This window comes from Octopus sinensis, linkage group LG21, assembly GCF_006345805.1.
Source record: "Octopus sinensis linkage group LG21, ASM634580v1, whole genome shotgun sequence".
NCBI classification, from domain to species: Eukaryota; Metazoa; Mollusca; class Cephalopoda; order Octopoda; family Octopodidae; genus Octopus; species Octopus sinensis.
In genome coordinates this window covers 24,845,846-24,867,042 of record NC_043017.1, presented here as the reverse complement: position 1 = coordinate 24,867,042, position 21,197 = coordinate 24,845,846, and the positions used below count along the sequence as shown (strand labels likewise).

At 37.1% G+C, this 21,197-nt stretch overlaps 3 protein-coding genes across 4 annotated transcripts in view; 1 reads left to right on the top strand and 2 right to left on the bottom strand.

The window, feature by feature from the left end:
• Positions 1–1,240: 1,240 nt before the first annotated feature.
• Positions 1,241–17,932, bottom strand: LOC118767407. The gene is made up of 2 exons (XM_036511935.1): positions 16,149–17,932; positions 1,241–1,256 (listed from the first exon to the last, which is right to left on the bottom strand). Exon 1 carries the CDS (start codon positions 17,752–17,754, stop codon positions 16,222–16,224), a length of 1,533 nt encoding a protein of 510 aa, XP_036367828.1. The 5' UTR covers positions 17,755–17,932; the 3' UTR covers positions 1,241–1,256; positions 16,149–16,221.
• LOC115222819 (zinc finger protein 271-like) lies at positions 10,298–19,791 on the bottom strand. Of its 2 annotated transcripts, none has more exons than XM_036511922.1 (2): positions 19,523–19,791; positions 10,298–12,998 (listed from the first exon to the last, which is right to left on the bottom strand). In XM_036511922.1, the coding sequence occupies exon 2, from the start codon at positions 12,648–12,650 to the stop codon at positions 10,626–10,628; it is 2,025 nt and encodes a 674-aa protein (XP_036367815.1). In that variant the 5' UTR covers positions 12,651–12,998; positions 19,523–19,791; the 3' UTR covers positions 10,298–10,625. The 2 variants fall into 2 exon arrangements, with proteins under 2 accessions (XP_036367815.1, XP_036367816.1); XM_036511923.1 differs by lacking the exon at positions 19,523–19,791 and adding an exon at positions 15,452–15,507.
• Positions 19,792–20,247: 456 nt separating this feature from the next.
• The window catches only part of LOC115222818 (zinc finger protein 271-like), a 66,767-nt gene continuing 65,817 nt past the window's right edge, over positions 20,248–21,197 (top strand). Inside the window, exon 1 of the mRNA XM_036511775.1 lies at positions 20,248–20,622. The gene's annotated coding sequence lies outside the window, so the exon portion shown is untranslated. The remainder of the gene's footprint in view (positions 20,623–21,197) is intronic.

The following is a 21,197-nucleotide window of genomic DNA, read 5'->3' as shown; positions in this document are numbered from 1 at the left end:
TCAGTCACTTTATAATCCCAAAGCGTACTGTTATTTTAGAAAGCAGTTACCCAATCAATGTTAAATATTCCTTCAATGAGTTGGTAATCAAGAATTCTTAAAAATTATTGCTTTATTGTGGATACTCATGACTGTTATATGTAACTCTGAATAACGGTACTAGGACAAAATCCCCCCAGCAGTCAATTTCCCCTAGGATATTAGCAGTATTTCATCTGTCTTTAAGTTCTGAGTTCAAATTCCACTGAGGTTGACTTTGCCTTTCATTCTTTCAGGGGTTGATAAATTAAGTACTAGTTGCATACTGGGGTTGATTTAATCGACTGGCCCCCTCCCCGAAAATTTCGGGCCTTGTGTCTAGAGTAACAAAGATTATTCTTTCTTTACAATAAAAATATTTTAGGAAAGTGAAATTTTATAAAAAAATTTTTTAATATTTATTAGTTTATATTTTTGTTTAAAATTTGTCTAGTGGGATTTTGTCCTGATTACCCCAAATAACAGCTTGTGAAATTTTTCTGCTTCAATAAAACAGTGTTGCACTCTACCTTTGGTATTCAAATAGTTTTTTCTCCATTATGTTTTGCACCTATGTACCCACATGTATATACAGGAACAACATCGATTTTCCAGAATCTTTGGTTCCATAACCTTTCTGAAGTCCCAATTTTTCCTGAATCAGGATGGTCAGCTTGGTCAAAACTACCTATATTATCCCTTTAGCATTTGAACCAATCATATCTGGCCCAAATATTCTTTCTGTTTTACATTCAAAGCTGATAGGCCCTACAGTTTCATGCTAAAATACACAACTCTTGAAGCTAGCGTCTGATGCATGATCAATTCGAAACAATGAGGTTAAATTTGACAGAATAATCTGAGTGCTAAAGGGTTAAATACTTAAATGAAATACAGGTACCTGTACATTAGCATAAGTTAGTTTGGAGTATAAGCTCTGAGCCATCAGTATCAAGAAGGTTGGTGTTGTTCCTGTGTGTCGTAATCCTTATCATCATCATCGTTTAACATTCACCATCCATGCCGGCATGGATGGTGAATCCATGCTGGCATTGGTTAGTTTGATTTTCACAGCTGAATGTCATTTCTAGTATCAGCCACCCAGCAGAATGAACAGTGCTTTTTACTTTACAACTGGATGCCCTTCCAAACGCCAACCACTTTACAGTGTGGCGTGGATGTTTTTTTACGTGGCACCAACACTGGTGGGGTCACCAAGTAACTTGCAAGACAAAAATCTCCAATTTTCCAGAAGGTAGTGCTTGAAATGGTCACACTTTAAGAAAACTTCTTTACAACTATTTAACGTACCAGGTTTAATGTAGTCCTTAAGAATTTTGGCTCTTTCCGCAATGCAGATTTTGCAACGGCCACTCCCATTAATATATGGGCCTGGATGATCTTTTATTTTCCACCTGATATCACATAGGGTTCCTTGATCATTGAGGTGCCATACATGGCGGACCAGGGACATGACAAACTCCCTTTCTGGGACTCTGAAGGATGACTGGTGGTTGCGGAAGCGATATTTGAAAGATGTACTGGCCAATCCCATATATTTACAAACTTGGGATGTGGCTAAATTCGCACTCCTGGTATATCTCTGATAGGCTCCAGGCCTGACAATGCTGTTGGTAACTCCGTTGCTGATGCAGTTGATATGGTCATAGAGTTACCAATGGTTTCCCTATCAGGAAATGCTTGTTTCCAATTTGTTTATTTTTCACCAGCAAACTGACCAAGGCTATATATTTACATACATCGTTAAAGTGGCTATATACTTCAGGCCAGCATCAGTGCCATATACTTCAGGTCAGTGTTGAGTTGTGTGTAATTACCTGTGCAATAATTGGCCTGCTGTGCTAACCTGGCGTCCGTGTCAGTGACACGTAAAATACACCAACCGATCGTGGCTGTTTGCCAGCCTCCTCTGGCCCCTGTGTCAGTGGCATGTAAAAAGCACCCACTACATTCATGGAGTGGTTGGCGTTAGGAAGGGTATCCAGCTGTAGAAACACTCCCAGATCAGACTGGTGCAGCCTCCTGGCTCCCCAGACCCCAGTTGAACCGTCCAACCCATGCTAGCATGGAAAACGGACGTTAAACGATGATGATGATGACTGGTTACATGTCATGACCAAGTATATGCTACTCAAATACATAAAAGTATAGACACATATGAGAAGGAGAAGGTTAGTTCAGTCCTTGCTACCCAACGCAGGCAAAGCATACAGGCTAAAGGGTGAAACAATCATGACCATGAGAAACCTATTCATGATTGAGAAGAGTTTCCGGCAATGTAATGTATTCAGAAGAGCTTCCAAAAACCTCTATGTAGCTCCTGTAGTTTCTGTGTGTGGCAAAGCATCTCAAATACAAATTTATTACCAGTTCAAATATGTTTGAGGCATATTCTAACCTGTAAGAGAGCCATTCACTGTATTTTGTAATAGAAAAGATCTCTCACTGTAGAGAGGTTGGAGTAAACACACTGAGTCAGTTTGCAGAGCCTTCCCTAACCAGGCTGTTGGATGCATGCATTTCAGAATGGTTATCTCCTCTTCTGTAACAGAGAATGGATAGACTGACATGAGACACTGTCCCTCTTATGATATTCCCATCATTGTTCAATGACTGGTTGCGCTGTCCAGCTGCTCACTTTACCTGCAATAAAGGATGACAGTGCATAGCAGTGAAGTGAATAAATGCAAATATGTTACCAGTTGAAATATGCTTGAGGAATAGTTGAACCCATAAGAAAGCCATCCACTCTATTTTGTCATGGTCTCTCATGTCAATTTGCAACGCCTGCCTTTCTGATCTGTGTTGCTGAAGAGGAGCTAACCTCTTTGAAGTGCATACATCTAACAGTCCGGTTCAGCAAGACTGCCAACAAACTTGATGTGTTTACCCTTTATCTGTTGACTGCAAGAAGTTTGCTCCATAACAAAATACAATGAATGGTTTCCTTACAGGTTTCAATATACCTTGACCCGTCAGTGCTTAAACTGGCCATATCCGGCCAAAGGTATTCTGCCTGTTTTATGTTCAAACTGCCAGATCTGGCCCCTCACACTTGCCTTGCAATGTCATTTTAGACAACCATATCATCGATATCTCAAAGCTACAAGATAATGTGAATAGATTGAGCGCAGGAGTGGCTGTGTGGTAAGTAGCTTGATTACCAACCACATGGTTCCAGGTTCAGGCCCACTGCATCACACACCTTGGGCAAGTGTCTTCTACTATAGCCTCAGGCCGACCAAAGCCTTGTGAGTGGATTTGGTAGACGGAAACTGAAAGGAGCCTGTTGTATATATGTACATATATATATATATATGTGTGTTTCTGTGTCTGTGTTCGTCCCTTCAACATCTCTTGACAACCAATGCTGGTGTGTTTACGTCCCCATAATTTAGCGGTTTGGCAAAAGAGACCAATAGAATAAGTACTAGGCTTACAAAGAATAAGTCCAGGGGTCGATTTGCTCGACTAAAGGCTAAGTTACGGGGACGTAAACACACCAGCATCAATTGTCAAGCGATGTTGGGGGGGACAAGCACACACATACATATACGACGGGCTTCTTTCAGTTTCCATCTACCAAATCCACTCACAAGGCTTTGGTCGGCCCAAGGTGCCACGCAGTGGGACTGAACCCGGAACCATGTGGTTCGTAAGCAAGCTACTTACCACACAGTCACTCCTTGGCTTATGTTAATGTTTAATCCCATTGAGGAAATGTTCAACAAATTGAAATCTTTTGTGAAGCATAATCAATAGAATCATATTCTGAGTGCCTTGTTTCCCTGGGCATGGATTCACTGAAGCTCCGGCGTCTAGCGACAGACTTGGTAAACACCCACAAGGTTATCAACCACCTCACCAACAATAACACTGAACACCTTTTTGATCTCCATGTGTCTAACACACGTGGACATGCCTACAAAGTCAGAAAACAGCACAGCTCCCATGACTTTCGGAAACATTTTTTCACGCTCAGGGTTGCTGAAGCGTGGAATAAACTGCCTGCATCAGTTGTTGACTGCCATGACACTGCATCCTTTAAGGCCCTCATGCTTTCCGAAATCCGTCGAAACTACACCTGATTATATATACACTTTAGATGAGTTGTAGTGCACCTGAGCACTGTACACAATTATTATTATTATTATTATTATATTATTATTATTATAAAAATGATCTCTACAACAGACCAGAAAATTTGCCCATGACAATTCTAGAATGAATATTTTAAAAACAGCAATGTATCTTGCAATGGATTCAACAGCTGCTGTAAATGGTGCAAGATATGATCAGCATTAAACATTTTTCATCCCAAAAGCATTGAATATGGATTTGTGAAATATCTATGATTACAAGAGTTTTAAAATAAATATAAATCATTTTAAGTTTAGTTTTTTGTTTATTTTCACTATTGTCATGTTAAGATATTATTTTGTATGTTGGTTTAAACTTATAGATGTCTAATTTTTTAAATATTTAAGATCTAAATTGGCTTTGATATCAAAGCGACGAATTCATTTGAGAAAAAGACAAATTCATTTAAGAAAGGGACGAATTTAATCAAGAAATACTGTAGGATTCATGCTCTCTCTCCCAAACATGGCTTACGTCATTTGCTCCCATTGAAGTATGTCTGTGGTTGTTTGAGAAGCTTCCGTTTAATTATGTATGGCATGTTCTTGGACCCCATACTATATCCCTGCTCGCCACTATCAGGGTGGAAATGGCTGCATGTGTGAGCCCTGTGAGTCAGAATGGCTGTTCCAGTGCATCTGAAATTTTCAACTAATTCACTTCAGATAGTGTAAATTATGATTATATCGGAATTTAATACTCTTTACTCTTTTACTTGTTTCAGTCATTTGACTGCGGCCATGCTGGAGCACCGCCTACAATCGAGCAACTCGACCCCGGGACTTATTCTTTTGTAAGCCCAGTACTTATTCTATCGGTCTCTTTTGCCGAACCGCTAAGTAACGGAGACATAAACACACCAGCATCGGTTGTCAAGCAATGCTAGGGGGACAAACACAGACACAGAAACACACACATGCATATATATATATATATATTCATATATATGACAGGCTTCTTTCAGTTTCCATCTACCAAATACACTCACGAGGTTTTGGTTGGCCCAAGGCTATAGTAGAAGACACTTGCCCAAGGTGCCACGCAGTGGGACTGAACCCGGAACCATGTGGTTGGTAAACAAGCTACTTACCACACAGCCACTCCTGCGCTTATGTGAAAAAAAAAATAATAATAATTGGACATGCACACATGTATAGTAACACGTCACTGATATAGCTACAAAATGAAACTTGAAATGTTGAAGACAGTTGTGATGTATGTCAGTATGTATGAATGCACACCCACGTAGTCTTATTTTTTCCTCGTGTATTTCCCATATGATTTTAATCTACACCATTTGAAAAGTACTCTGTGTGGTAAGAAGTTTGCTTCCCAACCACATGGTTCCAAGTTCAGTCCCACTGTGTGGCACCTTGAGCAAGTGTCTTTTACTAAAGCCTTGGGCCAACCAAAGCTTTGAGTAGATTTGGTAGACAGAAACTGAAAAAAACCCATTGTATGTTTATATATATATATATATATATATATATTCTTTTATTTGTTTAAGTCATTTGACTGTGGCCATGCTGGAGCACCTCCTTTAGTTGAGCAAATCAACCTTAGGGCTTATTCTTTGTAAGCCTAGTACTTATTCTAGCTGTCTCTTTTGCTGAACTGCTAAGTTACGGGGACACAAACACACCAGCATCGGTTGTCAAGCGATGTTGGGGGGGGGGGGACAAACACAGACACACAAACATATACATACATATATATATATATGACGGGCTTCTTTCAGTTTCTGTCTACCAAATTTACTTACAAGGCTTTGGTCGGCCCAAGACTATAGTAGAAGACACTTGCCCAAGGTGCCACATAGTGGGACTGAACCCAGTACTATGCAGTTGGTAAACAAGCTACTTACCACACAGCCACTCTTGTGCCTAATATATATATATATATAATATATATATATATATATATATATATATTAATGAAGTTAATGACCAGTCGTAGAATGACCAATGGTTCCGCATCCACAAAAGCCTTAGCCTCGCAGACATTTTGTCGGATTCTAAACCCAAAAACAAATGTAACTCTACACCTCTGAGAGGCAGAAATCCGTTAAGGTCATTTGGTCAGAGATCACCAAAAAATAAAAAGTCCGGGGTCAGTGTATCTCCCTTAGACCAGTTATTTCTGGTTGGAAAGGAAGCTTCTTACCACACTACATTTCAAATGATGTAGATTGTGTGTGTTTGAGATGATTTTCTGACTTAGTGGTGTGATTTCCAGCAAGCTAATGAGTTAAGTGTACACACGTAAATTGCATATTTCAATTGTGGTTCACTCATGGCACTAACTTGATAACTTACAGAAAGGGTAACAAAAAGTATCTAATATCTAATAGGCGCAGGAGTGGTTGTGTGGTAAGTAGCTTGCTAACCAACCACATGGTTCTGGGTTCAGTCCCCCTGTATGACATCTTGGGCAAGTGTCTTCTGCTATAGCCCCGGGCCGACAATTGCCTTGTGAGTGGATTTGGTAGACGGAAACTGAAAGAAGCCTGTCATATATATGTATATATATGTGCGCGTTTGTCCCCCTAGCATTGCTTGACAACCGATGCTGGTGTGTTTATGTCCCCGTCACTTAGCGGTTCGGCAAAAGAGACCGATAGAATAAGTACTGGGCTTACAAAGAATAAGTCCCGGGGTCGATTTGCTCGACTAAAGGAGGTGCTCCAGCATGGCCGCAGTCAAATGACTGAAATAAGTAAAAGAGTAATATCTCCTGTGTATTTGTGGAAATCAGTTTTGTGTGTTGTCAGATGTTCCTGAACATCTGCTACACACAATGACTACTTTCTGTTAATATTTTCAATCCATTGCACCATCTATGTCCACAGCTTCCACTTGGTACACCAAATGGAATTTCTCCCTCCACTTTTTTTTACATATTGAACAGGCCCATTTCTTTAAAGGTTATCTGCTTACTAGGATTTTGGCCTTTGCTAAGTTAACTCGAAGGTCTTTGATTTCAGGTTTTGCCTCCACACATGAAATTACTTCTCTATAAGAATAAGGTCATCAGCATAGAGGAGTCCCCACAGGTAACCCATCTTAACCCTTTAGCATTTAAACCGGCCATATCCGGCCAAAAGTATTCTGTGTGTTTTATGTTCAAACTGACCAGATCTGGTCTCTCACACCAATCCTACAATATTGTTTTAAAAATTAAGAGCTACCTCATCAAAATCTCATAGCTACAAGATAATGCATGATTAGTTCAAAACAATGAGGATGAAAAAGCATTAATTTTGGCAGAATAATGCAAACACTAAAGGGTTAAACACTTCTGTTATGGCATGGAAGACTATGATAAATTGGTGAGCGCTGAGAAATGAGCCTTGGTGAGCTCCTAGCTGCACACTAAATTTAGACAATGACAATGATACATGTATGTATGTATAGACAAACACATAATGGTTTATGTAGGCATCTCAATATGAAGAGATTCATGTAGAAACTAGTGATTCTCAGTGAACCTAAAGCAGATTATTTAGTGATAGAGTTAAATTATACACACACACATACATTTGTGTGTATGTATACACACAAACACGCAGGAGTGGCTGTGTGGTAAGTAGCTTGCTTGCCAACCACATGGTTCCGGGTTCAGTCCCACTGTGTGGCACCTTGGGCAAGTGTCTTCTACTATAGCTTCGGGCCAACCAATGCCTTGTGAGTGGATTTGGTAGACGGAAACTGAAAGAAGCCTGTCGTATATATGTATATGTTTGTGTGTCTGTGTTTGTCCCCCTAGCATTGCTTGACAAACGATGCTGGTGTGTTTACGTTCCCGTCACTTAGCGGTTCGGCAAAAGAGACTGATAGAATAAGTACTGGGCTTACAAAGAATAAGTGCCGGGGTCGATTTGCTCGACTAAAGGCGGTGCTCCAGCATGACCACAGTCAAATGACTGAAACAAGTAAAAGAGTAAAAGAGAGAGAATAATGTGCTTGAGTGTGTTTTGCAACTGTCATTAAGTGAAATACTTTAATTTATAATCAGATGATACACAGTACACAATATGCAGATATATATAAAGAAACACCTACCTACCTGCTCTCCCTACTTTCTCTATTACCTATTTTTCTTCCTCTCAGAAATACTGCTTTTAATATACTATCACTTGTAGAGCTCTTGTATAAACAATCTATTGGCTATCTGCAGAATAATATTGCTATAATATTTGTTTTCTTTTGGCACTAACATTATAACCATCATTGTATTAGTATAATATTTCTTAAGGAATATTATTTAAACTCAGAGAAAAAAATCAAGAAACAATACTTTCATATGAAAATAAAATAGCAAAACAATAATATAATATTTTCAAGTTTATTTCTTATTTCTTTATTGCCCACAAGGGGCTAAACACAGAGAGGACAAACAAGGATAGACAAACAGATTAAGTCGATTATAACAACCCCAGTGCCTAACTGGTACTTAATTTATCGACCCCGAAAGGATGAAAGGCAGAACGTAAAGACAGATGAAAAACTGCTAAGCATTTCGCCTGGCGTGCTAACGTTTCTGCCAGCTCGCCGCCTTATGTTTATTTCAAGTTTATTTCTTTGTGGTGGACACATAGCTTGGAGGTTATGGTGTTGCAGTGTGTTCTGGAGCAAAGCTTCATCTGACATTGTTCTGTGATAACTTTCATACATGATGTGTAATACATCCTGCTACTGTTCAGTCAATCTCAAATTGGCAGACAGAGTCAGCTAATATACTGCACATACATTTGATCAGTATAAACAAATCATTTGTGCAGTTTCTGCAGCAAAAAAACTGCAGAACCATCTTTTTCTCTTCCGTGTGACCACACAGTCACACTTGTGTCTATATATACATATACATAGTTAATTTGAGGAAATTATATCCTCATTAGGGATTATATAATCCAAGATATTCCACTGGTTAATCTCTATCATATAATGCAAAAGTCACTGGTATATGCTACGGATTACTAAAATTATATATATTATTAATATTGAAGAAAAAAGAAAACGGAGGAAAAGTGGATGTATGAATAATTTATTTGTATGTTATAAAATGATGAAAATTTCTTTTAAAAAACATAACATTACAAATAAATTGGTTACAAGTTGTAAAACCCGGAAAAATAAAATAAAGAAACCTACATATATGTTTCAGTCTTATCACCTAGTTGATTGGAAGCTCTGATGGTGTTGGTTTGCTTGCAGCCCACTGTGAAAGTATGTCCATGTTTCAAAACATGCTTTGATGTGTTGCACCATTATTGTAAACAAAAGGCTCATCTATAGAGTTTTGTTTGTTTCAGTTTCTCCATGACAGGCCTCAGTCAAAATGAGTCCTTAAAACAAGAGTCAGTAAATATACACAGCTACTTGTCTTGAGTACTTTTCTGCTATTTTAACACTGAAATGTATGTGTTTGTGTGTATATCATAATTATTATTTTAGTGTCTACTTTTCTATGCCTGCATGGGTCAAACAATTCAGTGATGCAAATTTACTACAATCATATACCTTTCATGTCACCAATCCTCACCCGTTTTGAAGCAAGGTAAGACATTGCTGTGGCCAACCCAGTTCTTCATGGAAGGTTTGAAACAACTGCTATATCTTGTATGACAGGGACACTTCACTTCCAACTACCACATAATGTCAAGACAAGGATACATACACACATACACACAAGGGAGCTGGATTGCACTAGTTAGAGACTTGGAAGAGAAATACCCATATGGACAGAAGGTTATGCACGGATACACCAGCTAAAGAATGCCAGCAACATTGACAGGAATAATAGCCTCTCCTGGACATGCAATATATACATCACATCTCATCTAGAAGGCTAACCATTTACTCTCCATGAACAGGATTGAGGAACTAAATATTCAATTAATGAAACTTATACATCTGATTCAAAACCCCCACACTGTAATACAAAAAATTGATTATGCCATGCCAGTGTTGAAGATATCACCCATAGCATCAGTAGAAGTACAAAAATCAGTAACATCACCAATTGTAGTTATATATAAAATATATCCGTGCCGGTGGCACATAAAAAGCACAAACTACACTCACGGAGTGGTTGGCGTTAGGAAGGGCATCCAGCCATAGAAACATTGCCAGATCAGACTGGGCCTGGTGCAGCCTTCTGGCTTCCCAGACCCCAGTTGAACCGTCCAACCCATGCTAGCATGGAAAGCGGACACTAAATGATGATGATGATATTGTTAGAACACCATTATGACATTGTTACAGCTTCTTTCTTGTGTACAGATATCAGTGATATGGCTTTTCTTTCATTTTAATATGTTCGTGTCTTGTTTAGCCATCACCAACAGAAATTTATTTATAAAATATCAAGTTGATGTGTATTCTATATTGTATAAACAGGTGTGAGGCATGTTCAAGAGAAATAACCAAAAAATATCTGTGTTATGGTCACTCCTGTATATGAAGACGTTTGTGTCTAGTTAATTCAAACTTTCTAGAGAATGATTTGCCACAAATATCACAGAGGTACAGTTTTTCTGCTCTGTGAACATATTTGTGATTAGACAAGGTACTTATCTGAGAGAATGATCTTCCACAAATGTCACAGTGATGTGGCTTCTCACCTGTATGAGTGCGTTTGTGTAGAGTTAAGTGAACATTTTGAGAGAAAGATTTCCCACAGATGACACAGAGATATGGCTTCTCACCTGTATGAGTGCGTTTGTGTATAGTTAAATATTGTTGAGAAAATGATTTACCGCAGATATCACACTGATACGTCTCCTCAGCTGCAGGATTGGGTTTGTGAATAATTGAAGCTTCACCAGAAGAGAATGATTCACTATAAATATCATGGACATCCGGTCCCTCTCCTGCATGAATATATTTATGTTTAGTTAAGTATCTATTGGTAGAGAATGCTTTCTCACAGATGTCACACTGATATGGCTTGTCACCTGTATGAGTGCGTTTGTGTCTGTATAAGTCGTTACTTTGAGAGAAAGATTTTCCACAGATAGCACAATGATATGGTCGTTCACCTGTATGAGTGCGTTTGTGTTTGGATAAGTCATTACTTTGAGAGAATGATTTCCCACAAATAACACAGTGATATGTTTTCTCACCAATATGAGTGTGTTTGTGTTTAGCTAAATAGCCATTCCTGGAGAAAGACTGACCACAGATATCACATTGATATGGTTTTTCTCCTGTATGGATACGTTTATGCTTAGTTAAGGTATGGCTTTTAGAAAATGATTTACCACAGATATCACACTGATATGGTTTTTCCCCTGTATGAATATTTTTGTGCTTAGTTAAGGTACTACCATCAGAAAATGATTTACCGCAAACATGACAGTGATATGGTGTCTCTCCTGTATGTATACGCCTATGTTTATGTAAAGCACTGCCTTCCGAGAAAGACTTGCCACAGATATCACAGTGATATGGCTTTTCTCCTGTATGAACACGCTTATGTTTAATTAAGTCACTGCTTGTAGAGCAAGATTTACCACAGATATCACAGTGATATGGCTTTTCCCCTGTGTGAATCCGTATGTGCTTATTTAAGTCAACATTTTGACTGAATGATTTGCCACAGATATTACAGCCATAGGGTTTTTCTCCTGTATGGACATATATGTGTCTCTGTAATTTGCTTTTATCTGGGAATGATTTACCACAAATCTGACAATGGTACGGTCTCTCCCCTGTGTGGATACTTCTGTGTTTAGTTAGGGACGATGTGTGAGAGAAGGATTTACCACAGATATCACACGGGTATGGTTTCTGTCCAGCATGAACAGATTTGTGAGTATTCAAAGTATCACTTCTAGAAAATGATTTACCACAGATATCACAATAATATGGCTTGTCTCCTGTATGAATACGTGTATGGGTATTTAAGGCACCGATGTTAAAAAATGATTTACCACAGATATCACAGTGATGTGGTTTCTCTCTTGTATGAATATGCTTGTGAGTATTTAAGGTACCTCTTTCGGAGAATGATTTTCCACAGGTACCACAGGAGTATGGTTTCTCTCCTGTATGGATACGTTTGTGACTATTTAAGGTACCTCTTTCAGAAAAGGATTTACCACAGATATCACAGTGATGTGGTTTCTCTCCCGTATGAATACGTTTGTGACTAGTTAAGTTACCACTTGTAGAGAATGATTTACCACAGATATTACAATGAAATGGTTTCTCTCCTGTATGAATACGTTTGTGAGTATTTAAGTTACTATTTTTAGAGAATGATTTGCCACAGATGTCACAATTATATGGTTTCCCTCTGGTATGAATATATTTGGGATCAGTTGGGTTACGTTTTTGAGAGAATGACTCTGTATAGATATCAGGGGAACATGATCCTTCTTTTATCTCTTTCAGCATCTCATCAGCAAAATCAATGCTTTCAATCTCTGTTTTAATTTGAATTGGCTTCTCACAGAATTCCTTTTCCATAATTATTCCTCCTCGTTTCTTCTTGTATTTTCTTAACAATTATTTCAACTGCTACAATTCCATAGAACGTGATCTTTGTTGGTGTCTGAAGATACTGCAATCTCTTGTGAAAACATCTCTGTGTTTAATAACAAAACAACCAACTGGCAAACATATTCCTAGCAGGGATGTAGAAGAATTTTACTAATGGTCTCAGGTCACAACAACAATATTTCACACCAATTCCATCACAAATTTATAGAAGCAGAATGTTATCCATCCTGTGTAACAAATCCTTTTACTTTTTAAATGATAAATATTGATGATACATCTGAGGAAATACTTTTACACCAATGTCATCTGATAATTCTGAAATAATAGAGAAACAGTATAAGATACAGGGGATACTTAAAAGTAGATTCAGTGATGGAAAATTCACTACATTTCAATATTGATAAACTGTAAATATAAAGAAAAAAATGGCATCGGATGGGCAAGGCCTACCCTACACGAACACAACGATAAAATAGAATTTTATTTAATAAAAATATAGTCTCTGCTGAATTCATATTTCAACAAAATTACATCAAGAGTTATTTCCCCTGCTTATCGTTTATACATATGTATCGAAGAAAAAAATCATTTTGATTCACCCGTCCGCCAGTTCTGAAGATAAAGTAAAATCATGAGTTCGAAACACTCACCCAATGAGTATTTCTGACAAATTTGGTGAAAATCCATTCAGCCGTTTTCTAGTAATTTTGCAAACACACAAAGACGAGCGACTACCATACCCTGCTTTCTCTTACGCGTGCAGAGTAAACATTGGCGTCCACATTTCAGCTCTAAATTTGGATGGATTCTGGTTTTAGCACCTTTCCTAATCTTTTTATATTTTGGAATCTTCAGAAAATTTTGCTAATTTCTGTTGTACACATGTTTTGAAAATTCCCAATAATAAAAAGGGATCTTTTCGGTTTGAACGGCAGTTTTTTCTAGCGGTGTCATATGAAATTGTCACCCATAATTATGACCCTAGAATCGATCTATTGCATTTCAATCTCTTTTAGGGTTAGGGTTAGGAGTGGGGGGAAGGGTATCTTTTTTTCTTCACAAATGTAAATAAACCCAATCTGTTTCTTAAACGAGGGACATATTCATACGGCACAGAATGTTTTCAACTCAATAGACGGTCATTGATTGGTTGAAATTGCCGAAATGCAAGAAATTAAGGACCAAATATCTTACAAACTATAGAATTTTCTCAATAAAGCCAAGAGAAAAAGATGTTTTATAAACATATTCTACCAGTATACGAAGTTTAAAATTTTTTAGTTACCTAGAAATTATGTTAAAAACTGCCGTTCAAACCGAAAAGATCCATAAAAAGTTATATGGGGTGCTTATACAAGAATTCCGCCTAAATTTGTTAAGATTACATTAAAAAATAACATGTGATGTTTATATATCACTGGCTGCAGCAACACGATGAGATTATTTATATTAAATTATAAAGTAGGGGACATGGGGCTTTCTGGCTAAGAAGATCAATCATCGTCGGTCGATTAAAGTTTAACCCCAGGTCAATTCTGACTGAGCAAAACATCGTTGCAGACACACAAGCTCCATCATCTCTCCTAATTATTACAAGTTATTACAAGAAATGAAAATATTTTCTCCCTGGTGCAAACAAAAATAGAGTTTCCGTTTCAAAACTACACCAGGAACTAGAATTTACGATGTAAAGAATGTTAGAGAATAAATTCAAGATTGAAATCGTAAATGAATGTGTATTGCGGGAGAAAAAATCAAAAACAAAAACAATTGGTAATCAATCGTTTTGAGTCTCAAACTTGTCATCGACTTGTCAAGATTCGTTCTTTAAATTCCGTGTGCGTGACAGAACATGTCAACTGTAAACACATGAAATATTATCACTAATAATACGGCTTTTTCGACGTACATATATGCTATACATACTTCTTTTCTGTATGTATGTGTGCATGTGTGGTACGTAGATAACAAAAGCAACATCGCATTTTAAACTTGAGAAAAGCGTTGCATATTTATAATGTGCAAGTGATGCATATATCCTTAAAATCCTTTAAAATGTTTTAGCCCGAAGGCCGCGGCCATGCTATGCACTTTTGTGCATGTATGTATATGCGACATGGGTTCGTTCTCACTACCCGTTTTAGTTTAACCGCGGTCCATGTCCTTTACCTCCGCCCCTTCATTTGTGTATGTGAATTTTCAAGAAGAAAACGAGATCGACGTCGAAAAAACCTCTTTCCAAATAGTACAAATATGGTTAAACTAAAGCGTTAAACTGAGGTGCTGTCCGGGTCAGCCCCTCAGACGCTTTCGGAAATTCCCGATGTGAATTTTCCGAGGCCTCTCCCCCACTCCCCTTTCGCGTGCGCGCATTTTTTTTTTGTTCATATTCGTTTAGAGGAAGTTGTTTTACACCTATTACACAAATATTTTTTTGTTGTTTTTTTGACCGAGTTTAATGCTTTAGTTTAACCACAAATATTGCTAGTCGCATACGAATGCATGCACAAAAGTGCACCAGAAATTACAGACTTCTTATGGATGTAACCACCGCAATATCATGTTGGTAGCAAACAACGGGTCGACTCCATTTCACTATGTCAAGTAAACAATCATGTCTTTATACATTCCTCATATCTTCGAAATTATGCCAGAATTCTTGGTATTAGTATCGTAGAGTGGTCCCCTAGTACCGAATTCTTCACATTTCCCAAAGTTGTAATATGAAAGAAAACGATTGAATGAAGAAACATTAAGAAAAAAAATACCTCGTATAAATCACAGATATTATTAAGTGACCGATGGTGGTATATATTGTTAGTAAACATATATGTCCTGCGATGCACTGTGTAAATAAATATGAGTACTTGTCCGTCAGTAAATTATGATTTCTGCTGAAATAAAAATAATAAAAATCTAGCAAAGAGATTTCTGCGAATAATGAATTAGGCATCCGGTTGCACATGCGCATTATGAATGTCAGTGGAAGCTGTCGTGTTCACATGAGGGTGTGTCTCATTCGTGTATGTCTGAGTGTACGGGCTCTTTCAGTCTCTGTTTTAATTTGAATTGACTTCTCACAGAATTCATTTTTCATAACCTCTTGTGAAAATTTAACCACCAACTTGCAAATATATTCCTGACAGGGATGTAGGAGAATTTTGCTAATGGTCTCAGGCAGGGGTTGTAAATAATTGATTGGAACCTTTCCAATCAATCAATTTGGATACAGGCCAATCAATTATTGCAATGAATTGTCAATTAGCCTTAGCCAGCATAAAAACACCATATATTTTGTAGAGTTAGCTTCGATTTAGATAAGAGCCAAAATTACAGGAAAATAAAGACACATCTTATAGTTTTAAAAAACTTTATTATCAGAAAATGTTCAAAGTTCAATTTTCTTGATTTGGTATAGGGGAACAAGCAACATGTATACTCTACATTGTACAGTGGTTGTAAAACAAATTGAAGGTCTTTAATTGAAAGAGTCTCTCAAAAGAGTAGCACAATTAGAATTTTCTAATATAGCAAAATGTCATGAACGATTGCAGATTTCTGAAACTAGGTCTTCATCCCAGAAAGCGCGATTGACTTTTAGAAATAATTGCATTTCTAAATTCATCGGTGTTAAGTATTGCCAAAAATCATTAAAAGCGTAACCTGCTGAGCTGAAGAAACGTTCCAAGATGTTGGATGTTGGTAACAAAAATCTACAGTTCAGGTACTGCTGAGGTGAAATTTTATTTTTCTTTTGTTTTTTCAAACAAATTGAAGCAAAATCATCATCTTCTACAGGTAAATCAGACTGTTGTGATGTATCCGTCACCACTTTCAGCTGATGGAGAGCAGCCACTTCATCCGCAGTTAGCTCTGCTTCTGCATGTTGTAAAATTTTCACAGCTCCACTTTCAAAATTTGGGCTGTGCACAATTGCTGCCGATGGAAGCAAATATTCTTTAAACTCCTCGTAAGGATACAATGCAAGAATTTCGTCAAAAAGAATTCGAGCATCTCCCAAATCTAATTCTGTTCTTTGCAAGGCAATTGTTACTGAGCGTAACTTTCCTAAATTGTCTTTTAGAGTCTGCAGATCATTATGATCGAGTTGAGTCAACAGATAATCGACCAGCTTTGGATCGTCTTGAAAAGGATCTAAAAACGGCTTGAGTTGGATGTACCTTTCAATCATGTCATAAGTAGTGGTCCAACGGGTTTTATTTCTTTGTATAGGTTGCAAAGGCGTTTTTTCCCGAAGTTTACCTGCCAGTTTTAATGACTTTAGCTTGCCCATCAACGTATTAATTTTATTAAGCAGAACTTCCTGCTTGTCAAGATAAGCAGAAACAGCTAGATTGAATTTATGAAAGGCACATCCAATCAATGGTATTCTACACAGATTTGCTATAGATTTATTCACTTCGGTGTTATCGCCTGTAATAGCTACAACATTTTCTAAATTTTTGTTATAGACACTTAACACATACTCTATAAATTCGACATAATCAGAAGCAGTGATTGATGTTTCACTTACCATTGGTGAAAATGCTAGCAAAACAGTACAATAGTCATTTTGATAATTGCACGAATACGATGCAAAAAGTCCAATGAAATGCGTCGAGCCCTTAGTCCAGCCATCGATTACCAACAAAAATTTACTTGGAAGTTCATCAGATATTTTCTTTTCCACTTCTTGAGTAAGTTTCTCCATGTATTTCTTTAAGGCCACATTTGTTATACTTCCCAAGTTTGTGTACTTATGAGTCAGTGGGTCTTCAGTAAAGGAAAATGGTTTTAAACCAACACAAACCCACTCAATCCAACCATAAAAATTTAAAGCCGAGCGACTGACCAAACTACTTCTTGGTGAAAGAAAACTCGATGAAGACGGTTGTCCAGTAGCTTGTGTAGTAGAATACTCTGGGTGCTGGTTTTTTATATGATTCATAAGGTTTGTCCATCCAGTTCCTTTTTTCTGGGTCAACTTTTTTCCACACTTGCATTTCCATACATGTTCACTGTCTGTTTGGTTAAAATATTTTCTGACGATTTGCTCATTTTCACGCGGCATGGGTTAGTTTAAAATAGAAGATGTTTCGCTACAGTTTAAAATAGAAGATATTTCACCACACCATTGATGAAAGTCTGATTCAGTTAATATATTGGAGTGAAATTCAAGATATAAACTGCGATGCAGACGAAGTTACGATTTAATGACTTGAAGACGGAATGTGTGAATCGTTCTTGACAATCAGAACCAAGAATCACTCAACAGTGATTATTTGACAACAACCAATTCCCAAACATGACAGAATGTGTGAATTGTTCTCGGCAGTCCTAAACAAGAGTCAACACTTGACAGCAATTATTTGACAACATACACAATAGCCAATTCCGAAGCACAATAGAATGTGTATCATTCTCAGCAGTCCGAATCAAGCATCAACACTTGACAACAGACATAATAGTCAATTCTTAAGCGTGACAGAATGTGTGGATCATTCTCAGCAGTCAACACAATACTTCCAATAATAATTGAACGTCGAATGGAGTATGAGCCATTTAAAAAATTTTTTCGATGACAATATTGCAATTAATTGATATGATAGCAATCAATTATTTAATTGGCAATATGACTCCAATCAAATAACTGGACCAATATAGTGCAATTAATTTTTTACAACCCCTAGTCTCAGGTCACAACATTTCACACTAATTCCATCACAAATTTATAAACAGGATTATATTCATCCTGTGTAACAACTTCCTTTGAAAGATGATAAATATTGATGATGCATCTGAAGAAATACTTTTATACCAATGTTATCTGATATTTTTCTGAAATAATAGAGAAACAGTATAAGATACAGGAGATACTTAAAAGTAGATTCAATGATGGAAAATTCACTACATTTCAATATTGGTAAACTGTAAATATAAACATTTACTCTCTTTACCCTTTTACTTGCTTCAGTCATTTGACTGCGGCTATGCTGGAGCACTGCATTTAGTCGAGCAACTCGACCCCGGGACTTATTCTTTGTAAGCCCAGTACTTATTCTATCGGTCTCTTTTGCCGAACCGCTAAGTGACGGGGACATAAACACACCAGCATCGGTTGTCAAGCAATGCTAGGGGGACAAACACAAATAGGTGTAAAAAAAAGTGTAGAAAATGAATATTAAATTTTTTTTACACCTATTAGATGGGTTCTTTTTGTTTTGGTGACTGGGTGTTAAACTATATATTAACCGATCATTCATCGGCGATCGATTACTGTTTGACCCTAGATCAATTCTGACTGAGCAGAACATTGAATCTAATGTGAAACTATAAATTTACCCAACATTGTTGCAGATATACATGATCCATTATTTCTCTTAAATATTACACGTTATTCCATCTTCATTTTTATTTAATACTGTTTATAATTAAACACATTTAAGTTAGTATAATGTACTGGTCTATATTCGTAATGCATGTTTTGGAATGGAAACTATTTTCTCGTAGTAAACAGTATTGTATTTCCTTCTCAAAACATAGGGAACAGAATTATGCAATGTAACAATGTTTAAGACTGTGTATTACGGAAGAAGAAAAAAACAATTTAGGTAACTTAGAAGTTATTAATTAAATACAGACCTAGGACAAAAATATATTAATTGTAAGATACAATAATATATAAGAATCGGTATAACTACAAATGTGTAAATCCCGCCCACCCAACGACTTTTGTTGCCTCATCGAAATTACGCCGGCAATTCTTCAGAAATGATAACATGAATGAATGAAAACAAAAAAGAAAAAGAATGAATGAAAAGAACATTAAGAAAAAATACCTCGTATAAATCACAGTAATTATTTAGTCATTGATAGTGATCTACGTTGTTAGTAAACACATATGTGTCCTACAATGCACTGTATAAACATGAGTACTTGTCTGTCAGTAAATTACGATTTCTGCCGAAATTGTTTAGCAGACATTCCATTGCCAATATTAGATTAGACATCCGGTTGTACATGCGCATTACCAATAATAGTGGAGGCTGTATTGTTGACATCTGAATGGGGTTCATTCATCTGTGTGTGTATTATATGCAACGCATGCCTTCTTTTCTAGGATAAATGAATTTTTGTTTAATGTAAAATTAATACCGGTACTTTATACCGTAACATCGCCTTAAATGGGACTTAATTTATTGATCTCGAAAGGATGAAAGGCAAAGTCGACCTCGGCGGAATTTGAACTCACAACGTAGCGGCAGACGAAATACCTATTTCTTTACTACCCACAAGAGAGGACAAACAAGTTCAGATAAACGGATTAAGTCGAATATATCGACCCCAGTGCGTAACTGGTACTTATTTAATCGACCCCAAAAGGATGAAAGGCAAAGTCGACCTCGGCGGAATTTGAACTCAGAACGTAACAGCAGACGAAATACCTATTTCTTTATTACCCATAAGGGGCTAAACATAGAGGGGACAAACAAGAACAGACATAGGTATTAAGTTGATTACATCGACCCCAGTGCGTAACTGGCACTTAATTTATCGACCCCGAAAGGATGAAAGGCAAACTCGACCTCGGCGGAATTAGAACTCAGAACGTACCGGCAGACGAAATACCGCTAAACATTTCGCCCGACGTGCTAACGTGTCTGCCAGTTCGCCGCCTTACCTTGGTAACTGATAATACACAGAAGAGGTTAAGAAGCGTAAAAGATTATAAGCTCTGAGCAGTTCTCTCCCCTCGAGGAAAAATTCCCCTCCCTTTTATTTCTGAGCAAATTCTTTCTCTCTGGCTCTTCTTACTCAAAAAGCAACTATTAAGTCCTAGCATCGACAATCGCCAGTCAGAATCCGCTTAGGAATTCTTCAGTGAATGAGTATGTAGTAACAATACATATGACGAGCGTTACTCACTTCTTAATTACAGGTAATAAGAGGTATTTTTCTTAATGTACTTCCTTTATTCGATCGTTTTTTCTATTCATTTTCATTAATATGAATTTTGTGTAACGTAAAGAATTGCAGCGTAATTTCGAAGATGGTAAGGAACCTATAAATGCATGGCATTGTTATGAAATAGTGAAATCAAAGTTTACTTCCAATGTTAAATTGTAGAGGTTACAAACATAAGAAGTCCATCATTTCTGATGACACTTATACCTTATTGTACTTTACAATTAATATTAATTAATATTATTATCCCTACGTCTGTATTTAACTAATAACTTCTAAGTTTCCTAAATTGTATTTTTTCTCTCCCGTAATGCACATTCTTTTACCGTGGAAGTATTATTAATTAACTCTTTAACATTGTTACATCGCAAAATTTTGTTCCGTATGTTTTGAAAAGGAAATTAAATACTTTATACTACAAGGAAAGGTTTTCCAAATACTTTATACTATGAGGAAATATTTTCCATTCCAAAGCATGTGTATTACGAGAATAGAACAATACATTATACTAACTTAAATGTGTTTAATTATAAACAACCTTAAAGAAAA

Excerpts from the sequence above, each read along its gene's own strand:
- LOC115222819 (XM_036511922.1), bottom strand. The coding sequence starts at position 12,650 with ATGGAAAAGGAATTCTGTGAGAAGCCAATTCAAATTAAAACAGAGATT.
- LOC118767407 (XM_036511935.1), bottom strand. The coding sequence starts at position 17,754 with ATGCCGCGTGAAAATGAGCAAATCGTCAGAAAATATTTTAACCAAACA.